Source organism: Drosophila eugracilis, unplaced genomic scaffold, assembly GCF_018153835.1.
Source record: "Drosophila eugracilis isolate 14026-0451.02 unplaced genomic scaffold, ASM1815383v1 contig_2152, whole genome shotgun sequence".
Classification (NCBI taxonomy): domain Eukaryota; kingdom Metazoa; phylum Arthropoda; class Insecta; order Diptera; family Drosophilidae; genus Drosophila; species Drosophila eugracilis.
Window position 1 is genome coordinate 1093376 of NW_024573036.1, and position 17267 is coordinate 1110642.

Below are 17267 nucleotides of genomic sequence, written 5' to 3' on the forward strand. Positions count from 1 at the left end.
ATATCATAAAACAACAGGATTCCAAACTCTCTTTTAATTTTAATTTCAAACATTTTCGTAATGTGCAATCTGGCAACCTATGTACAATATTTAAAAAAGCGTTAGGACATTTCCCTACCCACCTAAACAGCTGCTTAAACTCACCACTACTTATTAGCGTTGCCATATCCATTATTTTGTTATGCGCATTGGCGGTAAAATTTGAATATTGTAAAATAGGAAGAATGTTTTATGTTCTGTTCATTATCTAACTATTTACCAAAGAGTTTAATAATATTTAAATTTAAATCATAAAATTTGGGTACTACCTAAGATGGAATGATAGGAGATAGGAGGATCATCATTTATATATAATATCACACTTATGTATATAAATTATACAAATTCCCTTTTATCTGATACTGACTGTCCCATTCACACGCTCAAAAAACGCTTTCGACACCCAAAAAAAAAAACGCATAGCGTGAAACTTTTGCGTAAAAGCTCTCGGTGAGTGCAGGAGCAACACTTGGCCGTTGGTAATTGTTATCATTCCGCCACCAACGCTTGTTGCTTCAACGTGTTCGGACTCCGCGCCGGTTACGTGATTTTTCGGCAATACCGGTTGATTTGTTACATCGTTCGGTCATCTTTTTACCAACTATTGGCGCGCGTTTCAAAGCGAAAACCGTAACGGCTTTAAATTGAAATTGGGATTAATTTATGCCTCGATCAAAAAATAATTAAAAATAAAAAGAAGAAAATAAATAAAAAAATGTAAATATCTCAGTTCAAGTAAGGTGCAAACAAAGTGAGACGTGTCTTTTGTTAGTGAAAGCGGAAACGGATAAGCAAAATAAGCATATCCATTAAATATGCACATTGAGAGAGAGTGCTTCGTAAAATGTGGAAAAAATCAAGGAAATCATATTTAATGCAAATCCAACAAGTTCAAAAATAAATATCTATCTGTAAACAAAAAGTGGAAATTCTATTTGAAATTTATATGAATGAATGTGTAAACGGACAAACGGAAATTTAATTATTTTGCAAATATCCCGCATAAGTGCTGTGCGCTGGGATATCCACTTCCCTGCCCCCACAACTAGCCCCAGTGTTTGTTTCTTTTATTCCTCAAAATAATACAAATTCGACGAGTGAATGTTTATTTTCGGGGGTTGAGGTGAAAACAAATAGCCGAAAAAGTGTTGAACGTAAACAAAAACTTGAAATGATTGCGTCCGAAGCCATCAGCTGAAAAGTCAACAATCCCATAGAGACTCTACGGAGGAGTAAACCCCAAATGGTGAGTCCAAAAGTATTTGAATCATTAGAGTTTCTGGGCTTGAGCCTCCGAACTGTTCTTGATTAGATAGCATTCTTTTTCGGGGGTACACAAGCCTGAGGAATTTCTCGGAATTCCCTAGTAATTTCTCGTGTTCGGTGCATTATTTTTATCGTTCGTTATTGATGATCGCTTCAATTGCGGCACGCACTGCGCAATTGATATTTCAGTTGACTCCGATCAATCTAGATGGGGCGACGATTTCTCACCCAGGTAATTGCCAGGGCTCACGCCCCATTTTGGTAAATGGATGGCAGGGTACATAAATGGCATTTACCCCCTTTCGACCCACAGGCGGGAGCATTTTAATTTCTATTAGATTGTGCTACGGTTATTTTTCGATTTTCGGCCACTAATTTTGTATTCTTTTTTCTCTTTTTTTTTGGGGCGGTAGCGGCCACTTTAAGTGATAAGCAAAGTGTCGCCATTTTTACCCAGTGTTGGTGATTGTGCGTCGTATTTAGAGCTATATATACACTCTGTCAGTTTAGTTACTCCACTAATTATTGAACTAAAAATTATCACACTGTTTTAGCATGCCCACACCTGGCCTGGGGTTCTCTCACCCCGCTTTTTATTACAGCTTAAAAGCATGTTATTTATTATTGAGAGCATGGTCAACTAAGGGGGAAAAACAACACAAATACGGTATCAATATATATACCCTGCACATGATTAAGTAGCCTCATTTAATCTACTTAAACACGCGCCGCAATTGATAAATAATGGCAGCCAAAGAGCCAAACACCCCAACTTCTATGGGCATTGCCTCGAACTCAACAATTAGCTTGGTTAAATTATTTAAATTCCACAACTTCCTCATTCCAGGTTTTGGCTATTTGAATTTGAAAATCGACGCAAGGAGTTCTTGCCTTTCAAAGATAAATATTTTCCAGTATCCTTTCGGGTCTTATATTTTGACAAACCGCACAAACAGAACGGGAATTTCAAATGGCAATGTAAATAAAATGCCAAAAACTTCCATTAAAGTGCGAATTTTATATAACGAAAATCAAAGGGGTGTAACTTAAAAGGCTAAAATGAAACAGTTTGTTTAAATGCAGAGCGCGAAGAAGTAAACAAACAAATTTTGCAGATTCAGAATATTAGTTTTTCATGGCTTTTTACATAAAAGGAAAATTCCTTATACATTACTAAATTTTTGGTATGATCCTACAGAAGCAGTTTACATTTATGAAAACTTAAACTTTGCAAATAAACAACAAACCTATTTGGCTGTATGGATTTTTAAACTGTTTCTTCTCAGCAGTAAATTATTTTTTGGTAGGAATTTACTTTCTCTTCAAAATTTATCAAATTATAAGTTGTGAAGCACAAGTTTTTCAATTTGCAATGCAAAAACCATATGTAGAAATAAGTTAATGCTGTTTCCAAAAACATTTCAGTCCTGATAAATCACGAATTCGCGCAGATGTTTGCTAGACGTCATAACTTATTTCTCTCCCTGGTTTTTTGTTATTGTCAAATTGTTTTCTCTTCAGTGTGTTTTCTGTACTATCTCACGAACACACTTAAATGTTTGTATATAATGGCGGTCGTCGTAGTATCTCATCAATTATTTTACGAGTAGTTGCCATTGGACCCAGACATTCAAAGCTTTAAAAGGCTGCCGCATATGGCAAACAAGTCCAGGGTCGATGAAACTCACACCAACTTCAAGGGTCTTTCGTTTATTTTTGCCATGCTTTTTCCAAAATGGAAATTCGATAATTTATGATGTTATCGATTAGTTCTTAGTATCTGTTTCTCTGCATATAAATGTATTTGACAGTCCTTAAAATGAACCCACTTTATTAGTTTTTACCTTGAATTCGACCTCGTCACTGACCATTGACCACTGCAAAATTGTGAGACCGAAATTAATTGGTTTGGTTATATTGCTGATATACCTCGACAATTAGTGGGAATTTCCAAAATATATTATATGGACATATATACCTATATCTGGACTCAACCAGTTCGATGGCTTGCGCACATTCATCTCCAGTGTAAAGTCCATTTTCGGGCACTTAAGTTGTTTGGTTTGTTGGTGGCTTATCATTCAAAGTCTGCACCGAAATAGCCGAAATAACCGAAATTAGTTATACATTATTTTATGAACTCCTTGGCAATATATTTTTAAATTACCATAAACGCCTATTTTATCATTTTCGCATGGGCTCTTCACATTTGGGCCTCAGCAACACGCAAGGTATTAGGTCTTTGCTAGCGGCTGTTGAAAGCTGTGTGTACTTTTTCCCAACAGAATCGGCAAACCAAAACAAATTGTTCAAGTTGCCGTGAAATGGAAAACAAATTGAACTTATCAATAAATCGAGTGGGCGATAACGATTAGAAAAAAGCCCGTACGATGACGCGACCGAAATTCGAATCGAGCCCAAAAACTCAAGAGCACTGAATTTCTACACATTCTCCTATCAAATGTGGGCCCCCAGTCTCAGGTCCCAGGTAAAAACAGCAGTTCAGATAAGGGCTTAAAGTCGTTGCTCTTGACAGGTATATATTTTCCATTTTATAACTATCGATGGCAAAAAAAGATTGAATTCCTGATCCCAGCTGGGTTATCCCGGCATTTTAAGTTGTCATCAGAATATATAGCTCAGGTATGACCAGAAATTGTTAAAAAGCCGCTACACACTTTCTATTTTTTTGTTTTAACTACACTTTGGTTTTCATAACTGAACTCATTTTTTGTTTGCTCGCCGGCCCTTAGTTACCAGTGCCAGAAACTTATCAATTGATTAAAATACAGGGCATTTAATTTATGAGTACTCCTCGTCTTGGTCTGGTCTTTGCAGAGCTTTAGATGTCAGGTGGTTAGACAGAATCGGAGTCAAGGCACCTACCTCACGTTAAGAGGGTGACAAGGCTATTAATGGGCTTTATTTAGAGCACATAATATCTGGAAATTTTATGTATGTTCTGCGACTAGCTAAGTTTCTCTTATTGATTGCCATGTTCTTTGCACTTATCACGCGATTTCACACAAAAACTCTTGACAGGCTTCCATTTCTCTTACAATCTGTTATCTACAGTGTGTGTTTCCCTCCCCAAAATGGTTAAAATGCGTCATGTGGGAGATGTGGGAGATATTGAATCTCAAATGTGGGAGGTATTGAATCTCAAACTGCTTATGTACAGAATGTGCTGGTCACTTTGCTAAAGTGAGTATGGCGTTAAGTAAGCCGTTGAGCTATAGCCTAAAACGAATCATTTTAAATTTTTAAAATGACTCACTCATGACTAGAGAAAAAGGACCTCTTTGACGTAAGGTTCGTAGGTCCACACCATTGGCAGAAATCATAAACCATAATCAGGAGTTGTTGACAAATCAAAGTCCATACTAAATCATCATCATTATATCAGGGCAGTAAAAACGAAGCCATTTGCTTGATTCTTATCTTTCCTAAATGATACATATACAGAGTACGACTACGTATGTTGTTCCAAAAACATTGGAAAACCATAGTTGTATGTTTTTGAAATTTGTTATATGTTGTTCGCTGCAATTAGCTGTGAAGCGACACATCGGAGTGCGGTAAATTAGTTCATCCAACCAAATATTTTGATTGTTATCTATAAACAAAAAACATGTTTATCTTAGTGCCCCTCTATAAAGTTTACTATACTGTGGGAAAATACAAGCGTTCTGTTAACTTTGGACCCAGCAATACCGATTAATTGGCCGAGTGACAAAAGGAAGAACTTCTAAAACTCCTTATAAGTCTAAGAACGGTTCTCTTTTTAAATAATAATATTATTAAATATATTGCCAAGGTAACTTCGTTTTATTTATATCTCAACAGTCTAAGTCCTTGTGCCTCATTTTACTTTTCTTACTACGTAAATGGTGCCAATAAATTAGCCTAGGTCAGGTAACTTGGTAACTAGGAATCATAAGAAAAGAAAATTGTAAAGAAATTTATGTGAATTACCTCTGAATCATCAGAGGGTAATTCAATGATTTTAAAGCAAACACTTCCTCCCAAACATTCGTTTTTGGCCTAGAAAAGTATCACCACGTGCGCGTTCGAATCTAATAACAGTGTCACCCCAAGTGTTAGTACAACGTAATAGTGTGCCTCTAAAACACATTAAGTGACGCCTTTAAAGCGCGCATGTTTTATTATTTGTACTACGCAAATGCTGTTTGGAGTGCAAACAAGTGCGCGTAGGTCAGGGAATCCACTGCATAACCGAACCCGCGGAACATAACTCCAGCCGAGCGAAGATGTCACAGCTGAAGCGGAATTTTATTTACTCGTTTCCGTTTGCCAACAAGTCGTGAACTTGGTCCATAATTGGAGGAGCCAAGACATGACGCGACGCCTGCTTGGAAGATTTACTGATGTGTGCCGAGCATTACGGAGCAACAGCTCCGGTGGGCCACCGCCCACCCAGACAAGCGCTGTGATGGATCCCGTAATCTGGCGCTGCCTCCATACTCGCAAACTGCGTAATCGTTGGCTGTTTCTTAGATGAAATAGTAGCTGTTTACCCACAGATTTAGATACGAATTTGGTATAAATGGGGCTGCGGCGCCTATTTCACAAGCCATTTTTGGACGACAGTTACTCCGTTCAAGTTACCTTCAAGCAACCCTCAAGGGCACAGAGCATGGAAAAAGAATACCGGAGCTTAAAGTTTTCTCCCAAGACCTTTAAGGCAACCTAGGATCTGCTCTCCACCGAAGCCCTCAAACTGTGATATACAAGATCCAAGGATCAACCCGTAGAAGTTATAAGTTATAAGTAAACTTAGTTATTTAAAACCAAAGGATTCTCACAAGGATCAAGCGGAAGGATGCTGCTCAACATATTCCAATCGGGCATCTTTCAGCCGCAGTTCCGCCGCCAACTGTTGGTCTCTTTGAGTGGTATGTTCATGATGATAAGACGGATTTACAGCTCAACTGGGTAGTGGAAAGTTTTGGGTCTTTTGCGAATCCATGTCATGTTGCGGACAAAGAACTTGGAAGGCTTAAAGCAGATTTGTGGAAGCCATGAATCGCCGCCCACTTAAAGGCTTCTCATCACACGCCCAAAAAGTTGACACAAAGTTGACGGGTGAAATTTCAATTTCCAATTTCACGCGTGTGCCTATGCAAATGAGCCACTTGAGCTGTTGATTCGCTCTTCAGAGATGATGTCATGTGTTGATCTAAATATTCTTGTAGCCACGCTGATAACCTTCTGCCATGGCATCGCCCTTGGTTGGCTGTCGCCCATGCTGCCAAAGCTGATGTCCAGCGAAGAGACGCCTCTGCCCTTCTGGATTGACGTGGCCGAGGCCTCCTGGCTAGGAGCTGTCATCAGCATCGGTGGAATTTCCGGGAACTTCTCCTTTTCCTACATAATGAACCGTTTTGGCCGGAAAGTGTCGATTTACGCTCTGGCAGTTCCCCACACGGTGAGTTTTAGTGCAATGTTGATGGGACTTAAAATGTCATGTTGATGATATTCCTCATGAACCTAGTGCATTTGGTTCCTGTTCTACTTCGCCCAGAGCATCGAGTGGCTTTATGTGGCGCGGGTGTGTGCTGGTCTAACTGGCGGTGGAATGTTCGTCGTGCTACCAATTTTCATCGGGGAAATCGCCGACAACAGGTAAGGAAATGGAACACGTGAACAATTTTATTGAACTTTTTTGTAAGCCATCTGTTTCCAATCAAGTCAATCGAAATTTACAATAGAGTTCTTTTAGCAAGCCATAGAACTGCTATATTGCCCAGTGTTGCAGTCTAACATGGCGTATGCGTGCTATTGGTGTTGTTTTTTATACAATTTGGAAAATTCTTAAATAACATTATGTAATCTCTAATATAACCACATTTGGCATTCGATACGAACAAATGTCGAAAATTGCGGTCGAATTTCGTAATTTACTTTTTCGATAATGGACTTTTACCACCACCGTTCCTTAGCATTCGAGGTCGTCTGTGCTCCTTTTTCACCCTCACGATGAATACGGGAATAATGGTTGGCTTTGTGGTGTCCTCGCACATTGCTTACCACGTGATTCCTTGTGCCGTGGTCGGTCTGCCTGTCTCCTATATGTGATTTTGGCCACTCGTTATCCGGAGCCACCGCAACAGTTGATTAGGTGGCAGCGAGAGGAGGAAGCCGAGCGTTCCCTGAGGTTCTATCGTCGGTGTGACGGTCCCAATGTTCCCAAGGAGGAGGAGCGGGCCTATCAGAAACAGTTCGATGAGATGCGAGTTGCGATTCAACAGCAACACAAGGACACCGATGACAACAGTCTTGCCCTTTCCGATTTCCGTAAGTGGTTTTCGAGAACTATTGAACTTAACTTATATAACTTAATATCCCTGCAGTCACCAAGCGCTCCCTAAAGGCCCTGGCCACGGGTCTGGTCTTGATGATAGCCAACATCTTCACAGGCACCTTCGCCTTCATCAACTACATGTCCAACATATTTGATGCGGTGCACACCCAGCTGGATCCCAATACGAGCACCATTATCATTGGAGCTGTGCAGATCCTGGGCACTTTGGCCAGCATATATTTGGTGGATCGTCATGGCCGCAGGATCCTGCTGATCATATCCTGTGCCGGTAGTGGAATTGGCACCTCCGCCTTTGGATTGTACGCCTTTTTTGCGGAGGAGCAGGAAGAAGAACTTGCGGCATTTTCCGCTTGGCTGCCCGTGACCTTAATGGCCTTCATCATCTTCATAGCTAATGTGGGTGTCATTTCGGTGACGATGGTGGTCTTGGTAGAGATTCTACCGCAAAGGATCAGGGCGGTGGCCACCAGTTTTTGCCTGGGCTGCCTCAGTTTCTTCGCCTTCACCTCGCTGAAGACCTTCCCGCTGATGATGTTCCATTTGGGCCTGGCGGCCACCATGTGGTTCTGTGGCGCCGTCAGTGCCATTTGCCTCTTCTACGTGGTAGTCTGCCTGGAGGAGACCAAGGGGCGTTCTATGTATGACTAATCTTTTGAAAAATAAAGTTCAGATGGTTAGAAGTTCCCATGTTGTGGTTTTCCTTTGTCGGGGGGGGGCATTAAACCAAAACAAAGCACGGGCTGGGAACAATAAAAAAGCGGAGCAGACAGGGCTTAATTTATGACCCGGCTACCAGCTACCGGTCATCATCTAATGTCGTGCAAACAATTAGTTTTGTTGGCATTTTTATTCATCAGCACTCGCATTAATCCCCACCAGCGGCGGATGTGTTAGACATGTGCAGGTGCTATGCTAGGGGAAGGAAGACCCTTAATTTTGGGGAAATTGAGTACAAAATAAGTTTAATAGCATATGTCATTGCCCTTAATTAATTAAAGTTTATATAATCCCTTGCAAAAGCTCGCTTTTGAGAGATTACCTCCAATCTGTTGATACTAATTGAAAATCATGGCAAACTTATTCTTCAAACGGATAAGAAGCCTTGTCATGTAAGCTAATGATGTGCATTAAAATTGCAAACTTATTTAATTAAGTACTTTCTGAAAACTTTAAGATATCCTTGTATTAATGTTCAATGTTTCGAATGTTTCCAAACAACTTAATTCGTTTGCTGGTGCTGTTCATAATTTGGTACGTACTTTTCATTCCAGAAGTAAAACCATTTTATTGCCAAATTAGTTTTTCAGAAGTTGGTTTAAAGTCAAGGAAATGTCGAGTGTTCTTGGAATAGGTCGTTGGAAATATCGAGACGAGGCATAAATAAGGGGCAACTTGCTGAATCATTATGATTGCGATACCGATAGGATCACTGATAGGCGTGGACTGTTATTTATGACTCCCGAAAACTGAGAGTTGATCACCCTTTTACGCCAGGATGGAACCCATTTTTTCCATTTATTCTATTATTAATCAATACAGACACCTATTTTTGCTAAAATTTATGAACGCAGTCGTTAAATACTCTACTTATACACATCTGTAGGCAATCGATTAAGCTCTATCAGCGGCATTTGGATTATTACCGATAAGTTATTCCGTTGACCGTTCTGCTTTGATTACATTGATTATTTTAAGAACTAACCAAAAATGAACGTTTAACTTCCTCCCACTCGTAATATTTTCCTTAACTTGTAGTTGATTTCTATTAATGAAAGATTTAAAAAGAATTCTCTTACGCAATCCCATAAAACTTCTTTAATTTGAATCACTTTTAAAGGGTGTGGACGACCGAAACACATTTGAGCTTTCCACTTGACCGGTCGTTTAACGAAATTGACTTGTTAACCGAACACACTTTTAAGTGTCGATGTTTATGGTGATAAAGGCACACTTATTGATAAGAGGATGGGGACACCTGCTAGGCTAATGTGCAATCACCTGAAAAGGTGTCGCTTTGTGTTCACTGTTCGGAAAAACAACTTATTTGAGTGCAGTTGACTACTTTAAGGTTTATTCTTACTTTTAGAGCTTCTATTTCTCAACTTCAATCAGCAACAAAGGGCAGTTTCCTGCACAAATATTTGTTCAACTTGCTCGAAGCCCTGAATAATTAGTTTGGCTTCGCATTGTGGCTCAAATTGGGAAGGAATTTGGGTAGTGCAGGACACACTTCATTTAGCTTCTGGGGTCGTAAAACGCCAAAGCTACGGCAATCATTAATTAAGTGTCCTGTTTGAATTTGTACCATTTCCACACCTGCGTAGTTTCCATCCTTGTTTACAGTCGTATTAAGTGACATAATTTGTGTGCGCATTTTGGAATTGACGTTCCGACCTGGGAGTGAAACCCCGGGGTGCGAACGCGAATGACAAACGGTTTTTCCTGCGTGACTTTACTTTTCACTTTTAATGTGGCGTCCGAAATCGATTAATTAAATACCATGAGAGCGACATCAGACGATTTTGTTTTGATGTAAATTGTCTGAAATACTCGTATTTCTTACTTGATTGTTATTTTTTCTAGTGAACTCAGTTACAAACTTTATAACTGAAATTTACTGGCATATAGTGTTTAATAATTTGTCATATTTTTCCTCATCTTTCTTGCAGTGATCGCAGTCAATAATGTGGAAACGCACCCATCAGAATGCATCACTGGAACCTTATTCGAAATAGGATTGTGTTGTTCGTCCTGCTGGTGGTAGCATCTAGGGCCGTGGGCCAAGATTCTTGGGAAAACAACACAACACCCAGCAATCCGACAATGGTATCACTGGTCCAAATTCAGGAACTACAAACTGCTCCGATGGAAGTGCATCGGTACGTGACCAGTTTGCCAGGCACAAAAATGCAGGAACCTGTAACGAGGATGCGTCTACATGTGAGTAAATTTGAGATATAAATTGCTAATTAAGCAATTACTTACAAAGTTCTGAAATCATTATAAGTATTAACTAATGCACTAGCATTTAAGTCAAATTTAAAAGCTAAAACCATTTCTGATTTTATGTATAACTCTTTGGGGGTCCCGCCGATTACTTTAAATTTTACAGCCCACACCTGATGGGGAAATCACAGAGCTAAGCACCAATGTTACGCTCTACATGGAGAAAATTCCACGCCTGCAAGTGCGGTGGCAGGATAATCTGCCGGAAGGTAAGTGCTTTTCTCTCCAAATAAAAAAAAATGAAAAATGGTTTCACTCGATTACAGGTACTTCCTACAACGTCCTTGTTAGCGCCGTGAACAACAGCCGTTGCCCGGATGCGCCGTGCAGCGAGTACGGGATCAAACAGAAAAAGGTCAGTCCCGGGCCGCACTTCATTTACCTGCCCGTAAATCCCAACCTGAACGTGGAGTCTGTGGACTGCAACTACATGTTCGGCTGCCAGTACCAGGTCATTGTGGAGACGTCCAATGCGATGGTGAGGCGATCTGCCCGCGTCTATATTCCACGTGAGTTTCTTGGAATCACTTGAAATTGTTTCTAAAAGCAAATAGAATTCCCAAATAATAAAAAAGATTTGCTTTTGGAATCTTACATAGTTATTAATTTTTGTTTCTTGAAACAGAGTGCCTCGAGGGCAAGTGCTCCTGCCAATTAGCGCCATCACCACCAAAGGTCCTGGCAATGGCCAAAATGCTCAGTAACGACACAATCAGCATCAACATATCGATCCTAGCCAGCGAGCTGTTGCGTAAGGAGCAGGGCTCCCACCTGCACGAAACATTAAAATCTTACAAAATGCAATTAAAGTGAGTAGTTGCAGCAGGAATTGGAACTCAAAAGTGTCTTGAAGTCTTGCAAATTGAATCAGAATTGTGTTATTAATACTAGCAATTAAAACTTATTGCATATTATACAGATTATAATAACAGATAATTTCATTAAGTCCACCAAGCATTGTTAATCATCATGTTGAACTCAACTTGCAAACTGTCCTGAAAATTCATGTGGTAGGCAAAATTCCAGTCTGTTTAACATTGTTTCCGAACTCTGATATTTTTCAAAGGAAATGAATAGGAATTTCATGTTGTGGTTTCCGATAAATTATTAATTAAGCAGAGTATAATGAGCACTAATGAGTAAAAACATTTGAATTTTAGAATCAATGAGGAAACAAACCCCTCGCTTCCCTGGGGCGGGGTATTGAAGCACCTGATGACCCGCGTTTATACACTCAGCGAACTCAACTTCAGGCCAACTCCCAAGGGATTTGAGGGCACCGTGAAGCTGGGATTGGGAACGCAGCTCAAGGAGAAGGCCTCCATCAGTTTGCAGGCCGTCATTATCGATCCTTCGGGCTGCGAGGGGCTACGTAGTGTTACCAAAGTGCCAGGTTAGTTAGTCCATTCATCAAGGTAATCCCATTAATTTAACATTTGAATTCTTTATTCAAAAAGTGCCCGCCAATCCAGTCCTGCTAACCGAAGGTGACAGTGTGGTAAGCCAGGATAAATATATTATAAAGTATACGGTCTGAATTTTCCAAATGGTTTTCCGAGCAGAGCAACTCCATAATTGTCATGAGCGGCATGCTGATTGCCATAATCCTGGCTGGCTTGATTATGCTGCTAGTCCGTCGGCGAAGGGCCAGGGCAACTTCCAAGCTGCGAAAACAGGAGCAGATCTACATACAAACCTTTGCCGCTTCTGCCATTGAGTGAGTTTTGGATGGAGTTGCAATTTCGTATTTTTGCTAATCCCTAGGTGTCTTTTTTTCTTCCAGGATGGAGGATAATGTTAACTATGTGGACAAGTACGTTGAGGTTGGTGATTGACGTCAGCTTTTCCATGCTCAGTAATCCTAATATTTCCCCGAATGCCATTCCAGAAATCGCAGGTCCTCGGGCTAGCAGACATATTCGAGGTTCCCCATTCGGCCATTCAAATTGGGAGGATTTTGGGCGAAGGAGCCTTTGGTCAAGTGCACGAGGCCAATGCTATTAACTTGCGCCGGATGAGGGGCACTACCATTGTGGCAGTGAAGCAGCTTAAACGTGAGTTAAGGACCCTCGTAAGATTAAGAGGTAGAAGGTTAAACCTTTCCTTTTAGCCAATCCGAAGGCGGATGAGGTGGCAGAGTTCTTGGCCGAGATAGAGATGCTCAAGGGCGTGGGAACGCACCATAACGTCGTCTGTTTCCTGGGCTGCTGCACCATCAAGCCACCTTACCTGATGATCATGGAGTACGTGGGCAAAGGGCAACTTGGTAATTAACAAAAACACATTTTGCTGAAGTAACAATCTCAATTTCAATCGATTTGGCTTCAGCTGAACTATTTGCGAACGGTTCGCCAGGAGGCCAGCAAACTGAAGAACAGAAATGCCAACTACACGTCCTGTAGACCTCTTTCGACCAGGACTAATGGTACTTCTTCGCCAAAGTCGCACAGCGTGAACTACATCGAATTGAAGGCATCAAGCCAGACCGTTGAATTGCCACTGGAAGATTCCAGTGTAATCTCAAATGGTCCCCGGCAACCAAATCCCTCCTTTGCCGAGAGTAAGCTTTTCTGAATTCCTAATTGAAACGAAATAATGAAAAATTTTTTTATAATACAGCCACCTACACTACTGTGGAGGACGACGATGTCTTTGAGTATATACTGGACAACAAAGAGCTTCACAATTTCGCTCTGCAAATTGCCAATGGCATGCGGTTTCTAGAAGAGCAGGAAATAACGCACCGGTATGGCTACCAGTAGATATTCTGCGAAAAGGTTTTACTTTGAGTTTTCCTTTACAGCGACTTGGCTGCCCGCAACGTATTGATTGACAGCAACAAGACCCTGAAAATATCAGACTTCGGGCTTTCCAGACATGGAATATACACGAATACAAGGACGAGAAAGGTAATATTAAGATTGGTTTATATCTTGTTTATAGCTGATAATTTAAATACACATTTTATGGTATTTTCCCCTTTTATGATAAAGCTTCCACTTCGCTGGTTGTCTATAGAGGCAATTCGCGACAATGTCTACTCCAGCAAGAGCGATATCTGGGCTTACGGGGTAGTGCTATGGGAGATTGGTACATTGGGGGCCTCGCCTTACCCGACGATCAGCAACAGCGAGCTCATCCCATTTCTGATGGCTGGAAACCGTCTGGAGCGACCGGAGATTTGCACACCGCAGGTGTACACCATTATGCTGCAATGCTGGCTGGAGGAGCCCGAGGAACGGCCCACCTTCGACGCCCTGTACAGAGTCCTCAGTCCAAAGACCACCTACGTGGACATCAACAGTCTGAGTGATGATTACGTCTTTCCGCCGATTAGTGAGAATAGAGAATAAACTAAGTATAAGTAGATGTCCTTAATTGATAATCGTTTGGCTTGTAATGTTGTCTTTAGCGTCCTTATTCGATAATTGTTATAAGTGTATCTTGGTACTCGACTATCCTTAATGTACAAACATCTCCGTCTCTGTGTGCTTACAGCTGAGTTTAAAGTGTGGAACAAAGTTTTTCAATAAGTAAAACTTTAGTTAGTATTGATTAAGTTGTAGATTGTCGGATTAGTTTTGAACAAAGTTTATGTTCATTTAAAATCAAATACATCCATTAATATTCCTTGACTCTCTAGTTTTTAAGATATTTTATTAAGCAGACTTCACAGTCTGTTGTATACGAATGTAATTTTGATGTGCTGTGAGTTTCAACGTTGGAAATATTGTGAAATTAATTGTATTTCACATTTTACTATTAGTCTTTACATAGCATTTATTCGTTACTTCAAAGTATTAATAAAAATCAAAAAAGAATTTTAGTGCAACTTTAATGTCGTACGCCATATACATCATTCCATGCCTCAAATTGTTTACAGTCCTCTGCAGAAACACTCTTCGATATTACCCTCAGAGCCTGCCTAAAGTCATCCATGGTTACGGCGGGCAGCTGGGAGTGGAATCAACGATAATTAATGGCAGAAGTTAATTGCAGAAACTAATTAAAAGTAATAGAAAAGACAAACTTTCTAAATCTAAAAATAATCAGACATATTAGGGCTGTCATGCTTCAACACGATTTATAGGAATTTGTACACTCGTAGTTGGAAAATTTTCATGTATTCAAATGGTGCAGTGCTTACCTGATGTGTTTTTATGACCTCCATTTGATCAGGTGTCAACGAGCGAAGAGGAGCCATTGATGCATAGCGGCAGAGCGTATCTACATCCGCTCCCGAATATCCATCAGTTAACTCCGACAGTTCGTTAATTTCCATTACATCGAGGCTGTGCTTCACCTGCCGGATAATCTTTTCTATGATTTTCTTTCGCGCCTCTTTTGTAGGTAGCGGCACATAAAGCCGTCGTACGAATCGCCTTCGTACTGCCTCGTCCAATTCTTGCGGTCGGTTAGTGGCTCCAATTACCAATACTCGAATCTCCTCATTGCTAGCGGCGCCATCCAAGTGGATGAGAAACTCGTTCTTTAGGCGCAGAGTGCTCTCGTTCTCGTTCCCCGAACGCTTCGATAGCAGGGAATCAACCTCGTCGATGAATATAATCTGAAAATCATATGCACAATAGTAACTCAAAGTACAATCAGGCATCACTTACGGCTGGTTGATGGGCAGCGGCAACTGCAAACAATGTCTTTACTAGCTTCTCGGCATCCCCCACCCACTTGGAGGTCAGAGTAGATGGATTGATGCTAAAGAATTTGGCCTTGGCTTGGGAAGCAATACTCTTAGCTATAAGGGTCTTGCCAGTACCAGGTGGTCCAAATAAGAGAACGCCTCGAGGTGGACACCGCACACCAGTGAATAAATCTGGGCGCCGTAGTGGCATTATAATGGCTTCTAGGAATGTTGATTTGGCAGATTCCAACCCGGCAATATCTTCCCATGCTGAAATGGACACACATGTGCATTTGAAATGCATTGGATATATATTTAAAGCTTAATATCAAATACTTTACCGACAGGTTTGAAATCGTGCATGCTTTCGCCGAGAATTTGGTCCACCATCTTGGGATCCAGGTGGCCCAGGGCTGGAGGTAATTTGCTGGAACTTCTGCACACGAGTGTATTCAATAAAATTAAAGTGGAAAGGACAGGGCTAGCATGAAATTCACTCACGAGATAGCAGAGCTCTCATTACGGCCCACTGGCGATACAAAGTTTGAGCTAACAGTTCGTTTTCCTCCCAGTGTTTTTCTGCCAAAGTTCATCATGTCTGATGGAGATGCATTCAAGTTGCTCACTGACTGTTGTTTGTTTTTCTGGTAATTGAAAAACCAGTAACAGGCAATAGTCGTTGTAGTAGTATTGACTTGAAGTCTAATTTTTTCAAAAACTAAGTCAGCTGTGACTCCTGGAAGTAAGGACCTACCTTCAAATCGTCAAGGATTAGTTGCTCTCGTGCAGTGCGAAAGCCAAATCCATTTTGTGTTGAATCATCTAGTCGCTCTAGCTGTTTATTACCCGACTTTTCTGAATTGGTTTTTGGTGTCGAAAAGTGCACTACTGGACTCTGTTTTACTGGCATTTTTGGATTTTCACTGGTCAGAGCATGCAGGTCACTTGAGGTGATTTCTTCTTTTTGGCAGCTCTCATACGAAGTTCTGCAGTTCGGCTCAAACGAAGTGTCCTGGGGAACTTGGAACATGTAATCTGCACATATAATCTCCGAATTCGTCCTGCGACTCGTTCTTATTGTCCCCCGGCATCGCTTTAGGCGTTCTGTCATTATTTGCTCTGTGCTTTCGTGCTTTTGATGTTTGTCGATGTGTTCTTGTAAGACTGCAAAGTGGGTGGAGTTGGTGCTATGCCTGGACATTAATAGACGTTAGGTCTTTGTATTTAAAACTGGGAATTTAAAACATTTTAACCTGGTTTGCTGACAGAGCAACAGCATTTGTGTGCGCCACGCATTTTGCTTATCGATATTTGAGGCTCCTTTTGTTTGGAGTGTGGCTTCACAGGAAGCGAATTGCTTAATAAACAGCTCCTTGTCCATTGTGTACCAAATAATAGATTTAAAATCCTAAATTAATGCCAAAACTAAATCAAAGACAAAAACTCGCGGTAAAGTACAAATCAGCTGTTGTTGGCTGCGTTTTATAGACTTCAGAATTTGGACAGCGGTGATCGCACCTATCGTTATCGGTATAGTCTTATCCCTTTGCCGAGCGGAAAATTCAAATAAATGGGTAAAACTTATCAGGTTGGAAATTTTTATAAGGCGAAAAATAAGAGAGTATAAGCATATATTACTACTTTTGTTATATGTATATAGTAATCCTTTAATTACAAACACAATAAAACAAGTTAAATATCAGACAGAAATTGACAGTAGACTGATGTTAGAGAGCAGTATAGATTCGGTTTCGATATCACTATCGCTATCGATAAAAAGTCATATATCGAATTTGAAATTATATAAAATTCATTTTGATATATTTAATAAAAAAGCTTTCGCGAAATAACAACAGTTAATTTTGCGTTATTCGGAGAACTATTTTTGCTATTTAACAAAAGCCTACTTTTAAGTCTACAGCATTAATTTAATATTTATTTTCCTTTCAATTAATTGTCAATTGCTTCTAA

General features: G+C 40.5%; 3 protein-coding genes across 3 annotated transcripts; 2 read left to right on the forward strand and 1 right to left on the reverse strand.

Annotated features, from left to right (window-relative positions):
* The first annotated feature begins 545 nt into the window (after positions 1-545).
* LOC108111035 (macrophage colony-stimulating factor 1 receptor 1) lies at positions 546-14299 on the forward strand. Its single transcript, XM_041818109.1, is given in 14 exon segments — positions 546-1285; positions 10321-10591; positions 10764-10866; positions 10924-11166; positions 11283-11466; positions 11818-12050; positions 12115-12155; positions 12220-12374; positions 12441-12480; positions 12546-12711; positions 12768-13217; positions 13277-13403; positions 13461-13566; positions 13651-14299. Coding segments are annotated over 13 exon segments (2442 nt in total). The 5' UTR covers positions 546-1285; positions 10321-10357; the 3' UTR covers positions 14011-14299.
* Positions 5903-8331, forward strand: LOC108111037 (facilitated trehalose transporter Tret1). The gene is given in 6 exon segments (XM_017220366.2): positions 5903-6221; positions 6522-6754; positions 6821-6951; positions 7269-7392; positions 7395-7623; positions 7680-8331. Coding segments are annotated over 6 exon segments (1410 nt in total). The 5' UTR covers positions 5903-6148; the 3' UTR covers positions 8300-8331.
* Positions 14300-14419: 120 nt separating the features above from the next.
* Positions 14420-16763, reverse strand: LOC108111036 (fidgetin-like protein 1). The gene is made up of 7 exons (XM_017220363.2): positions 16550-16763; positions 16051-16489; positions 15798-15940; positions 15638-15729; positions 15277-15566; positions 14805-15224; positions 14420-14611 (listed from the first exon to the last, which is right to left on the reverse strand). The coding sequence occupies exons 1-7, from the start codon at positions 16675-16677 to the stop codon at positions 14492-14494; spliced, it is 1632 nt and encodes a 543-aa protein (XP_017075852.2). The 5' UTR covers positions 16678-16763; the 3' UTR covers positions 14420-14491.
* Positions 16764-17267: the final 504 nt, after the last annotated feature.

Bases quoted from the DNA above. Each gene is read 5' to 3' on its own strand.
- LOC108111036 (XM_017220363.2), bottom strand. From the start codon at position 16,677: ATGGACAAGGAGCTGTTTATTAAGCAATTCGCTTCCTGTGAAGCCACA. The intron at 15,730-15,797 runs GTGAGTGAATTT...CGTGTGCAGAAG, and splicing joins AATGAGAGCTCTGCTATCTC to TTCCAGCAAATTACCTCCAG. The intron at 15,225-15,276 runs GTAAGTGATGCC...TATGATTTTCAG, and splicing joins CCGCTGCCCATCAACCAGCC to ATTATATTCATCGACGAGGT.